A 16213-nucleotide genomic window follows, 5' to 3' on the forward strand; every position below is an offset into this window, starting at 1 on the left:
TCATCTGTAATGAGAAGGGAGGAGGAGTGAGGCCAGAGTTTGTGTGGATTACTGGTTGCAGCTTGCATTTTTTCCTGATAAAAGATGCTACAGCCGGTGTGATTGTGGATTAGGTGGTAGTCGGGTTAGTAATATTTTTGGATTCCTGGCAACTTCTTTTTGCTGATTACAGCTCGGCACTGTTAGTGCACAATATCACAGCCATCCATGGGTTAATGGGGGATGTTGGTGCTGAACCAGAAGAGACAGGTCAGAGAGTGTCAGGGTAAACAACATTGTGAACATGACAGTTGGTGCAGAGTTCTAAGAGAAATTGGAAGAGGAGCCATTGAAGTTGAGAGAAAACAAGACCACAGAGAAAAAGCCTGAAGCAGTTCAGTAATGTAGATTACAAGAGCTCACTGATAGGTTAAAAACACCACAGTGATGTTACCTACCAACCTTGTGTGTAGGTGGAGATTGTTATAGGGCCCACAACTATAAATGGGATATTAATATTTTTGTGAAAAGGGAAATAATCTACCAAGATAGCATGGAGGGCTGTCTTAGGGAAGTGTGCCAGGAAAGTTCAGTTAACATAGCTTGTTGTAGCTTTTGTGACAGTAACAGCTTGAAATACAAAAGAAAAAAGAGGGGGGGGGGGTATAGCATATAGAACAGCAGAGTTGCAGAAGTAGAAATGTTGTCCACGTCTCACTGAGAACTTGAAACTGTGGGAGAACAAGGAAGTGTGGGATAAGATGAAGTTGACCTTCTTGGTGACATGCTTTCAGTTCCATACAATAGGTATCCAACGCAGGTGAGGAGAAAAATGATGGTTAGGTTAGGTAGGACAATCAGTAGTGTAGTCCAGCATCGTGGGAGATCACAACAACAGGAAAAGTCTATTGATTCATTCTATAAATTAATTTATTAATTCTATTTGTAAGTAGTAGAACTTAGAAGTATTACCTGGCAACCACCCCAATGTGATCTTAAATTCAAGATTTTATGGTTGCACATGTAGAAAAAATAATAAAATTTATTATTATGATTATTATTATGATTATTATTATTATTTTCAGCTGGAAGGTGTTATCATGAAATAGCAATACTGCGGTGACTAATGTAACTCAGGTAAACCCAATACAGTTGAACTTGTAAACAATTTCTAGATTAAATATGTACGAATATTGAGACAACCTTGGAAATTTGTGATTATAATTGCGCCTAAATTTAGGATTTAGGCCAGGCTGGGGTTGAAATGAGTGTTTCCAGATCATTGGGGAAAAGATTTTCTATTTTAATTTTTACAAGGGCGTTGTCCGTTATGTTTGACCACAAGTAGTTTCCGTAGTTACAAACATCGCCATGCTTTCGTGTAATTGAGGTTTTGTTATGATGGGAATTTTTTGGGGAGTTATCGCTGGGATTTTTTTTGTAGTGTTCATTTTTGCTATTCGGTTATTGAGTGTTGTGAGGAATGGATCTGAATGCAAACCAGGAAAGAATGGCTCTATCAGTTTGCTCGTCGTCGCAGGATCGGGTAAGGTAGCCAAGTGACTTCCTCTTAGCCTTGCTAGCTATGTAACGTTAGATTCTAAGCACTAACTAGAGTTAGCTAGCATTAGTTATCTAAGGTAGCTAATTGCACTACAAATAAAGCACAGACTGAAAACATCGTGTTAACGATTATGAAATATATATCTGTGAAATAAATTGCTAGCTAGCTAACAGAATTGCTAAATATACCGTTTCAGAAATCTTAAAACATAACCACAGCAAGTGCATTCGATTTTACGAAGGTTACCTGATCAGGCAGTGCACAGAAAGGGTTATACGGACAGATACGCATGATAGCACTTCAAAAAACGGAGATTCAGAAGATTGTTAGCTACACAGTAGTAGCTACATTGCCTGTTGAAATAAAAAAAGGACTACATTTAAGTGGTTTTTTCTGAGGACATTGATTATTGGTGAACCAGAATTAGAAGGCGTAACTAATTCTTTAACAACCCGAGTCGTTAGTTGTAAAGGTTGATAAGCCTAACAGGAGGTTTCGACAAAGTTGATAATATTTTTCAGCAATCCTTGTTGCACCTATACATTGCAGGAGGTCACACGACAGAAGTCCTGCGCTTGGTGGAGAGTCTCTCTCTTGCATATAGCCCCCGGCATTACGTCATCGCTGACACAGATAAAATGAGTGAAGACAAGATCCGAACGCTGGAAACTTCGAAAAATGGGATGGATGTACAACCAAAGGTAGATGGCGGTAATGCAAATTTATGTGCGTTGATCTTTCTTCGTTCATTCTGAACGGTTCCTTTGTTGACAATGACAAACATACACTACATGGACAAAAGTATGTGGACACCCCTTCTAATTAGTGGGTTCAGCTACTTCAGTCTCACCCAGTGCTAACGGGTGCATAAAATCAAGTGTTCAGCCATGCAAACTCCATACACAAACATTGGCAGTAGAGTGGGTCAGTAACTTTCAGCATGGCACTGCCATAGGATGCCACCTTTCCAACAAGTCAGTTCGTCAAATTTCTGCCCTGCTAGAGCAGCTCCAGTCAACTGTAAGTGCTGTTATTGTGAAGTGGAAACATATAGGAACAACAACACCTCAGCTGCGAAGTGGAAGGCCGCACAAGCTCACAGAGTGGGTCCACTCTGAGTGCTGAAGCTTGTAGCATGTAAAAATCACCTGTCCTTGGTTGCAACACTCACTACAGAGTCCCAGACTACCTCTGGAAACAACCTCAGCACAAAAAACTGTTTATCAACACATTCTCTGGAGTGATGAATCATGCTTCACTAGGCTTCAACAAACTCAACTGTACTGGCATGCCGACCGTGAGCCAGACCTTTTTCGCCCAACATCAGTGTCCGACCTCACAAATGCTCTTGTAGCTGAATGGAAGCAAATCCCATGTTCCAAAATCTAGTGGAAAGCCTTCTCAGAAGAGTAGAGTCTGTTATAGCAGCAAAGGTGGGATCAACTCTATATTAATGCCCATGTGTGATATTTGGGTGTCAACATACTTTTGGCCATGTAGTGTTGTTATGAACACTAACCTTGTACACCAACCTACATTTTGTAATAAAAAATAATCGCTTGCTGCTTTGCATAGCATAGCATTTTTGGAAAACAATGAAGTTCTGTTATTGCCCAGTGATATATTTGCTTTTTTCATTTTGATGAATACATTGTTGTGATATCAACTGTAAAACTACAAATTTTAGATAGACAACTCTGCTTGTTGACCCAGGAAATTTCCCATTCATAAATAGGAACTGTGAGCTCAGTTGCAAGTTTAATATTCACCAGCAGGTGGGGAGCTGTTCTTCTTTTCACGCAGTTCTCCTCTGTAGTTCTCTTTTATTTTTCTAGAATACAAATATCGTAGGCTACTTTATGGCTCATTCAGAATAAAGCATATTCACGTGCTGAATGGATAGAAACATTCAAGGTGTAATATTTCTAATTGACAAATCACTTCTGAAATGAGCAATAAATAATTGACATGAGCCCTGTTCACACAGGGCTCATTTTAATCCAGGACGTCCTGTAATTATATTTATCACCTGTTACTCCTGTGATATTAATTCTATATGAATTGTCCATGTCTTTTATTGGGAATCAGGAAAGTAAAAATTCTCACCTGAATTACCTTCTGTGTTTCAGTCGAACTCGGAGCTCCATAGAACATTCTAATCCTGTATGAATATATAATCTCTAATCTCCATGAATGTAATTTTTTCACTTGAATTTTGGTGTTATTTGTTGTCAACCTTAACATTTGTGACAAGGTCAGTGACTGGGGTGAAAAAGCAGGGATTATTTTATCCCGTACGAAAGCTTTGCTGCAATTACCCATATAATGAGTAAAAATGATCTTACTTTACAGGACCTTCTCGGGTAAAACTTACTCTATGCAAATAGGGCTGTACTTATTCACAGTTAATATTGAGTTATGATCATGTTTTATAGTTGGTTGATACCAAAAGTGATTGAAAGCTATGTGTGCTCATCTGAAACTGCTCTCCCGCCACCCTGTCATCCTCTTGACTGCAGTTTACCATTCATCACATCCCTCGCAGTCGTGAAGTGCGTCAGTCCTGGAGCTCTTCTGTTCTCACCACACTGAATGCTCTCCTGTACTCAGTTCCACTGGTCTTCAAGCTCAGGCCCGATATGGTAGGTTGAGGGGCCTTCGCCTTCTGTTGCCACTTGCAAGGTTTAGTTCATTCTCTTTATGTCTTCCCCCAAATTCTCTTAAATATTTTATTGTTGGCTTTAATGCAAAAAGCAGTCAATAAATCCTCTGCGGACTGGATAAAAATGAATTTCCATAATACATTATTATGGACAATGTATATGATTAATTAGTATGCTTTTAAGTTGTTTTGATCTATTTTTGGAAGAAAAAAAGTTCATTCAGCTGAACGTTATTGCTCTCTGCCTGTTTTCTCCCCCTGTTCTGCACTAAATTTGAAACAGCATTCCAATGAGTAAACACGATTATGGCCACCGCCACACATTCAGACATCAAGAGAGATGTCTTAACTGTGAACATGATTTCATATTTGATTCTTTCGAAGTGGCAGAAATGGCCCATACTATAAACCAACCATGTCTAGTGTCTCTAACTGGCTGCATTTGGTTAACTATAGACTAGACTGCTGTATGTGGTCATTTAAATGAGAAAATGTCCTAGCAGCAGATACATATTCTGGAAACTTTTGCTTAATACTAACCGGAAGCTTGTGCTCTTTCAAACATGGAATTATTCAATGTCTCTTTAGGTCTTACCCTTGCATAATTGTGGGTTGGTATTATGTGACCTATTACCTAGACTTTTGTGACTTTGTGAAAACCCTTTAAAAACTTTCTTTTGCCTCTAATTAACACAACCTAGGCATTTAGTAATCAGTAATTAGTGGAAATGGCCTTCACATTCCTGTCAAATTGCCCCAAAAAGTGCATTTGTTTAAATTAACTTTATCCTCTCAGCAATTTATGATGCTGTAATTTTCTGCTCTTCAAATTATATTCTGAGCACTATTGTATTTGGTGAAGACCATAGAATTTAATTGAGCAAGGTTGCTTCGTCAAGAAACAAAATTTGTCAATTTGATAAAACTCTTCTATTCATTCTTATGACGTGTTCTTAGACCTAAGCAGTACTTACACACTTGTTTTTAAAAGTATTTTGTTCATTATTTAAAAGGTGTTGTAGAATCACTACTCACTGTGGAATTAGTAAATCAATAAAGTAATGTTTGCATTGCAGAAACTATATTTTATATTGTTTAATTTGAAGAAAAACTCATACAAAAACACCAAGTTACGCACACATACAAAGCAGTACTGTCTATAATTCATTAATTCTAACTTGCTAAATATATTCCTGCCATTAAAATACTGAAATCAAAATTACGCCAAGTTACAAGAAAGAATTTTAGGTCACACAAATTAAACAAGCTGTAAATTCCAAAGCAGTGCTGCCCAGTGTTTCCTACATTATTACAAGTAACTTGGCCCTGTGTTTTTTTCATCTTACCATCTGAAGAGAATGTGGTTATTCAATGCAAATACAAGAAACATAGGCATGGATTCAGCCATTTTTCCTTTATCATGAATTACAAATAAATGAAAGTGTTTGTTATATTTTTAAATGTAAGTGTTTTTAATGGGGCATTGTGTACATGACAGACCTTCTAATTGTTTGCATGTCGGTAGAGGACCTATAGGGCTAGCTAACATCAATTTAGAAACATGGCATTTGCAGGGTAGCTACAGTAGCCTTGTTAAAAAGTAGTTAACAGTAGAAATGGCACAGTGGTCAATTTGACCGTTCTCACTTTAAGAAAATCAATATACTGTCCCTGCCATGAAGAAAACCATAGTCTATGGCTTCCCCTTTGTGACTTTTCCTAAACATATGAATTGGACATTGCGATATAATTTTAATCTCATCACTGCATAAGGGAATAAAGTTATAAACACTTACTAATGGCTATGACCAGTGAAATTGGCTGTCATCGTCTTGCTCCAGTTCCCATATGACCGGCAACTTTGCCTACTGGACCGAATAGCAACGCAGATTTTGGTGCTTAATTTGGTGCCGTCTGTTGTACTGTGATACACTTGCTCTTGCTTGAACTGTTAGCAAGCTAGTTGATCTTAAATGTGGGTTTTGCATGTGATATGATAGAGAATGTATTTCAGAAATATAAATGTGTTTCCCTCAAAGATTATACAATTTCAAAAAGCAATAATTAAAAAAACTAGTTTAGTTATCAAGCAAGCCAGAGTTAGAGATTTGCCTGAGTTCAAGGTGTGATTTGAACCCAAGCCTCTCACTCATCCGAAGGTCCCATAGACAAACGCTTTAACAGTGAGCAAACAAGCAACACCCCTGCAATGTATTTTTTTTTTTTTTGTACAAACGTGTGCACTTATGTATATGGCCACTTTGTGTGTGTGTATCTGATGTTTTTATTGGCTGATGTAGCTGTCCAGTGGGAAGATGTATTTTTTGTGGGCCTTGAGCATTTGTGATGATGTAATCGTCAGGAAAAAGCAGAAGGAGGAGGAAAAAATGCAAAATCCTTTAGGTTTGGGGCTTTATTGTATGAAAGTGTGAAGTTGTTTGTGAATTCTGTCTGTTGACATGAGGCCAGAAGGTACAGAAGTTAAAGTTTTTAAGGGCTGAGAGTCTGTGGTCAATGTTATTTCTCAGGAAACCCTGAGAAGTGCCAAACTCTCTGTGCTGTATAGGTATGGGGCATGCCGCCCCACCAAGCCATAACTTGGCGATATGGCATACCTGCCATCCCAATTGGCAAGTATATATTATTCTACTACTCACTATGGAATAAATAAATAAATTATTATTTGAATCACAGTCAGAGATTATTTTGAAGTCCAAGACAGAATAACCTTTAATTGTTTTGGCATTGTAAATGTTGTCTCCTTCATTAATGACTAGTCTTGCCTCTTTAGCTGAGGAGAGAGTGAGAATGAGAGAGAGTGAAAATTGTTCATAGTATTCCTACAGGAATGAACAGACAAACAGAGCCTCTGTCTCTCCTTCTCCTTCTCTGTTTCTGTGGAATAATAGCAGAGGCAGCAGAGAAAGGCCTTGTTCACAGGATATGGCAGGATCGGACTGGTTCTCCAGCCAGCTGTGAGGCTCGGCTTTGGAGTTAAGGGGCAAAAAAAAGAACCCAGCATCAGGTTTCTTTGTCTCCCGGGACGAGTGCCTGAGAGACGGTCGGGGGCGGAGCATGACTAAGCAGCCCCTCCGCAGCACCGGTCCTCCCACTCGGAGAGAAGAAGAAGAGAGACGGGAAGCAGCATGGTGCTTTTGTCATGGTCACACTTCGAGTGACTCTTTCTTCACCTGCAGTCCTTTCATTTTCACCAGTGTTGTCCTTCCCGTATTGGCTGCTTTTGCTCATGACCCAGAGCAGTAGAGAACGAGGAAGCAAAGCCCATGGCTTTTTTCCTGAGGTGCAAAAAAAAAAAAAAAAATCCCTGCCTCCCTGCACTCTATGTGCTGTGCTCATTTTAGGAATGCTTTTGTTTTTGTTTCCTCCCATGGCGAAGATGAAAGGGCATTTTATACTCAATTATTAAAACCAGACTCTTTTCAGGTTAACAGTTTACTGGGATTCTTCATTTTTGCTGTGGGAGATTGCTTTTTTATCTGGACAAACATCGTAAGGCCTGTTTTACTTGAGGGATTTAACTTCCCCTTACTATAATATCAGCTTCTAGTTGGACTAAATTGTCTCATTTTACCCTTAAAGCCTAGATACACTATTAAGACTAGTTTAAAAGAACTTTAGATTTGTTTTGTTAAATGTATAGCCTAATGAAAGGCTCGTGCTATTCCTAATATGGTTTAAGTGTGCTCTTGGCCTTGAGTGTTACGTCAATGATTGATTTGGTTTGAGTGCTCGTACGTAAGCTTATAAAAGTTATTTGTTTTAGCAAAATTGTGCGCAATGGTCAAGCCTCTGCCCGAATGTGCTGGGGATGTGGGATGTTTTTGAGTGTAAAATGAAGGTCAGGCGGAGAATAGAGGAAAACTGGACAGTCTCGAACATGTGTTTTTCCATAAAAGGACATCTGTGAGCCTGAACTTGCCCCCTGGCCTTCAGAATCAGATTGTTTGCGTCAGCGTGATCCAGCCAGCCCAACAGTACCTCCACAGTGGGAGCCAGTGTTAAAAGCTTTTCCATCTCTGAAGCAGAAAAAATCGAGGGATATGGTATCATATGGATTTGTTTTACAGGCCTGTAGTGGAATTTAGTGCACTATTACTTGTTATATAACAATTTTAAAACTATGGTTCTCCCAGAAGAATGAATCTACAGTCCCAGGGTTCTAATATATTTTGAGAAAACTGACAAAAAAATTTGCTAATTTTTATTTATCTGGTGTGGTTTATATGAAAAATTTATATGATGCCAGTATTGTCCACAATTTAAATTTTATGTAAATTCTATCATTTTTAAAATTAAATAAAGTACCACATGCTTACATTTACATGATATTATATTACCTTCTATACTTACCTTCTGTATCTTTTTGCCGATCTTCCAAAAAAAATATATAAAGCCATTTTTTTTTCCATTTAATATTTTTAGAGATTTACTATAATGGTGGTGTCCAAATGAGAGATGGTGAGAATTCATGTGATTCATGTTTTTCTTGAAGATGGAAGAAGCAGGGAGGGACAGCAGACTTCTACGGTAGAGCTTTGCTCCGTGCAAATCGTTAGTTAGGCATTTCTAATAAAATGTCTGCTCTTGTCCGTTTGGCAGGTCACGGATTGAATTCCAGGACCGGCTGTAGACTCTGAAGTATAGTCAAAGAACGATCTATTTCCAGGGATTTCTTTTTTCTTTTTCTTTTTTGGCTTTGTCTAGTTCTGGGCAATGCCAGAAAGGCTTGAATTTTCCTGGTCTGGAAAGTTGTGCGTATGTGCGTAGACTCTTCATTCCTGTGATGAACAGAACAAATTATAATGGCTTTAAAGTCACATAATGGACTTACCAGTTTTTGGCATCAACATGCATCGACATGTAGTTTTTCACTCAAAGTAAACTTCTGTAGCCTGCAGCCCTCTAGACTTTAGGCTTTATCGTATGCATTTTTCAGTATGAGCACATGTGTTTTTCAGTAAAAGTACATAAGTATAAGCTTTTGAGGGAATTGTTTCAAACTGGAATGGATTGCTGAAAGATCTTTCCTTGCCATCTGTGGCCTTTTCCCCTCTCTGTAATTTCTTAAGAATCTTATAGACTGCTTGATCAGTGTGCGAGAATGTCAACATATCAAGGTCCTGACTACCTCTTGTCTGTGTCTTTCTCCATGTGTGAAATTCAGTGAGATTTTATCACCAGCTAATGGCATACTGTAATAGTAACAATCTCTCAGACTGGTTTAATGATGTCAGTTAATCACCATCTGTTTAAACGGTGCCACGGTAATATTTCCTCTGGTTTCTGGATCCAAATGTCTCCAGTTGTCAAAAAGTAATAATAGAAAAGTTGCATTCACAGACATCTACGTAAAACAGCTGTACAAACCGGCAGTATGTCAAAGTGATGAGCGCATAATGAGTTTGGTCTGGCAGACAGGCACACGAAGACCCGGGCTATGAATCGTTTGCTTGATTAATCTTTATTTCTTTGAGTTGTAATGAATATAAGGTCATAGTCTCAGTGCTGTTGTGCTTACGTTTAATCGCGCTGACCCTTGGAATGAGCGTGCTGTGCAGAAAGAAGGTCTGTTCATCCAGGCCCCTTGTCGGGTTCAGTGAGCTAGAAGCTTGCCCATTCGTCTTGTATAATATTACCAGCTGCCTTTCGTCGAGGGAGACATTCTGTCTGTGAATCCCAGAAACAAAATCCCAATAAAAGGCAGAATCAGACACACGGTTGGCAAATTTTTTGTTGCCTTATTATCATACTGCCATTCAAGCCACGTGTAAAAATGTGCGTTGCGCTGAAACTGTTAAGTGTTGAACACCTTCGCTGTGACTCAACACGTCTGCAATATGTTCCTGAGCAATTCAGGAAGTGACACAAGCTGACGACAATGAGTCACCTGTCGTGTCTTAAATATGATGAAATGCACCGTGCTCTGTATTGTTGAATAGAGCCGATCCTTCTTGTTGATGACATCTTGGTTAGTGTGTCTGCTCGGTGCAGACGTGACAGTGTTTGATCACTATTCGAAACTCTGACACACACTTGCTTTGCTGTGACATGCTATTGGTTTCTGAACATGCTGTGTCTTCACTGACATAGTAAAAGTAAGGAGGTGTTGATCCTCAGGCTGCTTCAGGCATGGAAGACTGGGATATGGGTTCATTCAGGCACTAACATGGCTTTCGTGTCAACACAAAACCTATGCAATTTGTCATCTAACCCCGCCGTATCGGTGAGGAAAAACTAAAGGCCTGCCTAACCAGCCCCGGAGCAAAGATAATGCGTCATGCTACAGTTTTTACTCTCTTTATAATTTCCGTTCCCCTCATCTGGTCTCTGTTGTATGTCTGTTTTCCACTTAATGAGAGGTGACCAGTGCCGGAGATGAGCTTGGATCCTTTCCCCCTGTAAGAGAAGCCTTTTACTCAGGAGGTGATACAAGGCAGAAGGAAGTCTGCTGTATTTCTGAGTTTGGAGTCGGAAACTAAAATATGCAGTCGCACATTCTTATCACCCTCTGACGACGAGGAGCATGTGTGGCTTTTAACTGTGTATGTTGGAATCTGTGCTGAAAACTTTGTGTGTGTGTGTGGGGGGGGGGGGGGGGCGGGGTGTGCACGCGCACTCATGCATCTGCGTGTGTCTGTGTGTTTGTGTGACTGTGTGTGCTTTCATGTGTGCTTGTGTGTTAGTATGTATGCATGTAGCTGCTCATTATAGACATCTGCATGTCTGGTAGTAAAATGCTTATAAGTATATTGCAGCTGAATCACTGTGTTATCATGGCTTATACAAACTCAGAGCGGAGTGTGAATGTCAGCCAGCACTGATAGTCAGGGTCCTTGGCACTAAAGGGAAAGTATGCTAAGAATGTTCTTGTCAGGTTTAGCAATATATCTCAACGAAAATACGGTTTTCCTCACAAAGAGCATTCTTACAGGAGGCTGGAGCATTGTGATTTCAGTGCAGTAACCTTCTCCACTGTGAGTTTTGGAAGTTATCCTTCAACTCAGACATTGCATTTTCCCTAAAATATGTAGCACAGTAACAGGTTTAGATATTGGGTAATCTGTTTACTTTCCATTGTGTTTCCTTGTCAATGAGTGACAGAATTTAGGACACTTTAACAGAATTCAATCAAAAGCTATCCAAACTGTTTGTTTGCCAGTTTAGAAGAAAAACCAAAAAAAAAGAAAAATAATGGTTCTATTAAGTTAAGCCTCTGTTTCTAAGGAACAGTGTAGCAAAGTATAGTGTTGATAATGTAAAGTTCTAGAAAAGGGTTCTCATTTCATGAAGGTGTTAGCTTTATAGCTCTTCATTTTCTAATATTCAGTAAAGGACATGAAAGACTGTACCAAGCCTGCAATAATCAACCCTTGTGCGTGACTCATTTGGATTGGTTCACAAAGTGTTGATTCTAATTAGCACAGTCTTGAAGACGGCTTGCAATAGTCTGCTTGTGGTTTCTGTCAGAACAAATGTAGCAGCTGTCCTGTCTAAATCTGCTCAGAGTCACAACCTTTTGTTATGAAGTCAGCACCTCACTGTTGGTCAATATATGACCCCCTTCCCGAAAGTAGACCTTCACAAATGGGTGTGGAATAGCAGCGTTTTACCACCCATAACCTGTGCGTCATAAATTCCTACTACATCAGTTCACTGGCTTTCTCAATGTAAATTATGCGAAAAGAAATGTGGTTGTTTTATTCTTGAAGTAGTAGGTGGGAAAAGCAGTTTTTTCTTCCCAAAATCAAGAGATCACAGCAGGTATAAGGCTCTGTTTGACTTTAAACATCAAACTGAAAAGACATTTGTGAGCTAGTGTAAAGTTTTGTTGAACAATCAACAAAATTCAGCAGATAGATATTTGCCTGCTTGCTTTGATTAGTTACTGCTAGTGTTGACGCTGAAATAAAATCAAACAAAATGGATAAAGTGATTTTAAAAAGAAGATATTTCTGTGTACAGAAATATTTATTTTTGCAGTGTACACTGCAAAAATAAAATCTTAATGGTCATTATAAACATAAATTCAGGCAATAACACTTGTCTTTAAAAAAATTTTCTAGCATTTAATTTGCTTAACTTGATATTCCTCATTGTTTAAATATGTCTTGCTTAGTACATTTTTCTTAACAGATAATTTCGCTGTTTTAAGCATGTTTTTTCTCAAATTATGCTTTCTTTTTTTAAATGGTTGTATATTTATATTATTTTTATGTATTATTATGTGGCAGGTTTTCCTAGTTCATAAAATAGTTCAGTTATAATTGGTATTATCACTGAAGCAAAATTTTTAAAAGTATTAATTTTTTTTTTTTAATTTTTCATAACAAACAGCTTTTTATTTTTATTTCTTTATTTTTTTGGTTAGTTGGTTGTGTAGTCACTGCACACAAAAAAACTTTTTGAGTCCAAAACACACCACCAAAAAATGTTAGTGCTCACTCATTTAATCTGCAGTGGAAGTCTTCAGACTCATTGTGATTCTCAGTTGTCAAGACAATCCTACAATTTTTTTTTATTTTTTTATTATTGCTTGCCAAGGATGGGCTTCGGCAAAAGTTTTCCGTGATTAATTCAACAGACTCCGTGGCCTGTTGCCATAGCCGGTTTTCCTGTGTGCCCTGTATTTCTCTAACACTTGTGAGGCGATAGAGTACAAGAGAAAGGGAGACAGAAAGAGAGCATAATTTATGACCGACACTTCTCAAGTCACTGAGTTTCTCTTTTAATATCCAGGGCCTGCCAGAGCACTGTGTGTGTCATTTCTCAATGCAGAGGCCCTGCATGTCTCCTCCTCTCTGCGATGTGTGAGCCCAGTGACCTCCATGCTGTCCAAACACACTTTTATTCCCGGTCCTGTGTGTTGTTTCAGGTGCTGTGCAACGGTCCAGGGACATGTGTCCCCCTCTGTGTGGCGGGACTGCTCCTGGGGGCTCTGGGAGTGAAGAAGGTGCTCATCGTCTACGTGGAGAGCATTTGCCGAGTGGAGACCCTCTCCCTCTCTGGAAAGATCCTCTACCATCTCTCAGATTACTTCTTTGTGCAGTGGTCAACCCTAAAAGACAAATATCCCAGATCAGTTTACATTGGAAGAATAGTCTGAACTACCAGGGGGAAAAAAACCACAGTGGCTTTTACCGATTCACTGCTGAAGCCCTATATATCTGCTTCCTGGGGGTTGCCTGCTTAGCTGTGTAATGATGATGTTATTACAGCACACAGTACTCCTGTGTAAGGAGGCATTTTAACCTTGGTTAAATCTTCAGTTGAATACTGTACAGTCTGTTACATGTGTCACTAATGTTACATATTCCAGACATTATTGTACACAGAAGGAAGAAAATGGATTAAAAAGTAAGTCATGCTAACTGATTGAATGTATATGGTTATGAGGTCATCTAGGTTTTCTGATTATATGAGTGCACAAAAATGTCCAAATGACTGCGCTCCTTGTATAAGCAGACCAGTGGAGAAAGTGGTCCTGTATTGCACTATTGCAGGTGTGACTGTTTTGAAAGCTTGTTCTGAAAGAATGCCGTAATGTTGCAGACAAGACTCCACATGAATATTGTAAGCAGTGGTGGTAAACTGTGTCATTTCACAGAGAATTTGCTGTCTGTTTCAGACATTCAGAAATCTGTAAATTTCTTCTACAGTTTGATTTTTTATAAAGGATCCCTGTAAAAGGAAAGGGGGATTTCCCTTTTTATTGTAGCACTGTAGTTTTGACAGATTTTACTTGGGGGCTCTTTCAAACATCTCTTTCACACATCAGAAACCGTATATACAAATTAAGGCATATTTGTGGGGTGGCATCAGATGTTGCTGTTGGTGATTGAAATTATCTTATAAATTTGGATTGCATTCAAGCTTTTTTGCTATGGAAGGCAAGATACATTATGTATTTAAAAAACAAAGGCTGTTATTGTGCAGATTACAGCATTTTTTGAAAGTTATTTTGTTTGTGTCCTTGAAGGATGGGTATTTTCTGCCAGTAGATTTCCATTGTCAAAGGTTTCCTGTCCATGTCTATGAACACTACAGTCCCTTGATAGCACTGCTTAGGAGAGGAAACAGAATAATTGAGTTGTTTGATTTTCCGCACAATACAAAAAATAGGGGGAAATACGTTATGAGATCAGCTCAGCATCCCACTATTTTTAGCTTGCCTTTGAAATAAAGTGTAAAGCCAAGAGAGACTAAGAAAATGGTTCTGCGTAGTAGTGTATGGCATTGCTGTTTCTGTTATAGCAATGGGATTTTTCCTCCTGAAATTTGAACAATGACCTTTTTGAATTCAACAAAATATGTACCATGGTGGAAAACAGGACCCTGTCAAGTCTTATTTAAACAGTCCCGTGATTCCAAATGTGAAGATGAATTGAAAATATGAGAAATAACAGCACATTATTTGTATTTATCTGGGGTCCCACTGTCCAAGACTTCACAGGATCTTCCTCATTCTCCAATGCAGACTACAGAAGACTTCATCTGAGGTCTTCAAACTACACCAAGTTTCATAAATCTCTTCCACTGCTTCAATACACAGGGGGAGGTACAATGTATGTAATCTTGCCAATTAACAAGAATACTGTAAAATCAAATGGATGTTGTGAAGAAACTGGCAGCAATTCAAGTTCAGCCTCCCAATGAAACATTGGTGTTGGCAGCTTGTTTGAGTCATCGAGTCAAGAGGAGCGAGATGGAGCTCACAGTGGCATTGTTTCAAGGGGAAGGTAAAATGATATACAAGGGATATATGAGGTGGGGCAGACATGAATTTTACTGCATGTGCAGTTCTGAAGACATACTTTAAAAAATTTTAAAGTTTATGCAAGTGCTTAAATCGGTTATGTTATTAACATGGCAGTGCAGAATGAGGCGCAGAGCATTTGTTCATCTGTCGTGACTTAACAAAACTTGGTTGCTCACTCCAAATGTCCTGTTTGGACATGGGCTTTGTTTCTAGCTTGTCACAATCACTGCGTCTTTTTGAAACAAAAGCGGTCAACCTAAAACTTTTAGCCTGATATCCACATCTTGAACAGGCAAGATGGACAATGCTTCCATTCCAGAAGACAATCTGTGAAGGTGGACAGATCTCCGGTGATGTGTCAAAAGTACTTGAAAATTAAGTGTGAAAGATAAGATTCTCTGCAACTAGGCCTCTGAAAGGAGTATTGACCTTAAAGAAATGGTGTGTACATGCCAGAATCCAGTGAATGTATGTACGTCTGCCACCATTTGACTATGCAGAATTTACGATGCTCAGCACCACTAAATTGACCTTGTCTATGAGTCGTAATAATACGTTCTGTAATCTCTGGTAGACAGGACAGCATTTTATTTATATAAAATATCCATGCCAATTCTTTTTTTCTTGGAAATTAAATAAGTATTGTGAGGCTATACGCTGTCCTCTTTGAGGCTTCAAGTAAGGAACAAACAGAAATTCCCTGTGGTATTGTGTTTTTGTGCCCTTGTCCTCTCTTCAACCTTGAAGGAAGATTATACTCATATCTTAGTGCCACTGTAGACTCATCACCTTCAATGTGTTGGCAAGTAGCCGCTGAAATGTCATGTACATGCACATACCCTGGCTAGAAGAGGGTGTGTAATTTAATACATAACATAATACATAGTGTTTGCCAGGTGTGCGGTAAATATGGGATTATTTATCTATATGCATTTTTAAATATATCACGATGTCCCTGCGAAATCACAGCGATGGTATCAAAGATTTTCTGGTCTCCCTTTTCATTTATATATTTATTTATTTATTATTTTTGTAAACCCTATGGTCTGCAGATGTTCAGGAAAAAGTGGGTAAAATTCCAAGAATAACTATCGATGGGCCATGGCGTTATTACGTAACTGTTCTTTGATTATTGATGACTGTACTTCTGACTCAAACAGTATCCCGCTTTATTGGAAATATACGAATGGACAGCGTTGTGTAGCCTATGCAATGTATTCCAAATTAGCAA

At 38.8% G+C, this 16213-nt stretch overlaps 1 protein-coding gene across 2 annotated transcripts; it reads left to right on the top strand.

The window, feature by feature from the left end:
• The first annotated feature begins 1317 nt into the window (after positions 1-1317).
• On the top strand, positions 1318-14181 carry alg14 (ALG14 UDP-N-acetylglucosaminyltransferase subunit). 2 transcript variants are annotated; one of them, XM_035412130.1, is made up of 4 exons: positions 1318-1525; positions 2093-2265; positions 4063-4185; positions 13099-14181. In XM_035412130.1, the coding sequence occupies exons 1-4, from the start codon at positions 1378-1380 to the stop codon at positions 13327-13329; spliced, it is 675 nt and encodes a 224-aa protein (XP_035268021.1). In that variant the 5' UTR covers positions 1318-1377; the 3' UTR covers positions 13330-14181. The 2 variants fall into 2 exon arrangements, with proteins under 2 accessions (XP_035268021.1, XP_035268022.1); XM_035412131.1 differs by having other exon boundaries at positions 1322-1525; positions 2093-2244.
• The last annotated feature ends 2032 nt before the right edge of the window (positions 14182-16213 follow it).

Source organism: Anguilla anguilla, chromosome 4 (assembly GCF_013347855.1).
Source record: "Anguilla anguilla isolate fAngAng1 chromosome 4, fAngAng1.pri, whole genome shotgun sequence".
NCBI classification, from domain to species: domain Eukaryota; kingdom Metazoa; phylum Chordata; class Actinopteri; order Anguilliformes; family Anguillidae; genus Anguilla; species Anguilla anguilla.

Bases quoted from the DNA above. Each gene is read 5' to 3' on its own strand.
- alg14 (XM_035412130.1), top strand. From the start codon at position 1,378: ATGATGGGAATTTTTTGGGGAGTTATCGCTGGGATTTTTTTTGTAGTG. The intron at 2,266-4,062 runs TTATGTGCGTTG...TCTTGACTGCAG, and splicing joins TAGATGGCGGTAATGCAAAT to TTTACCATTCATCACATCCC. The intron at 4,186-13,098 runs GTAGGTTGAGGG...GTGTTGTTTCAG, and splicing joins TCAAGCTCAGGCCCGATATG to GTGCTGTGCAACGGTCCAGG.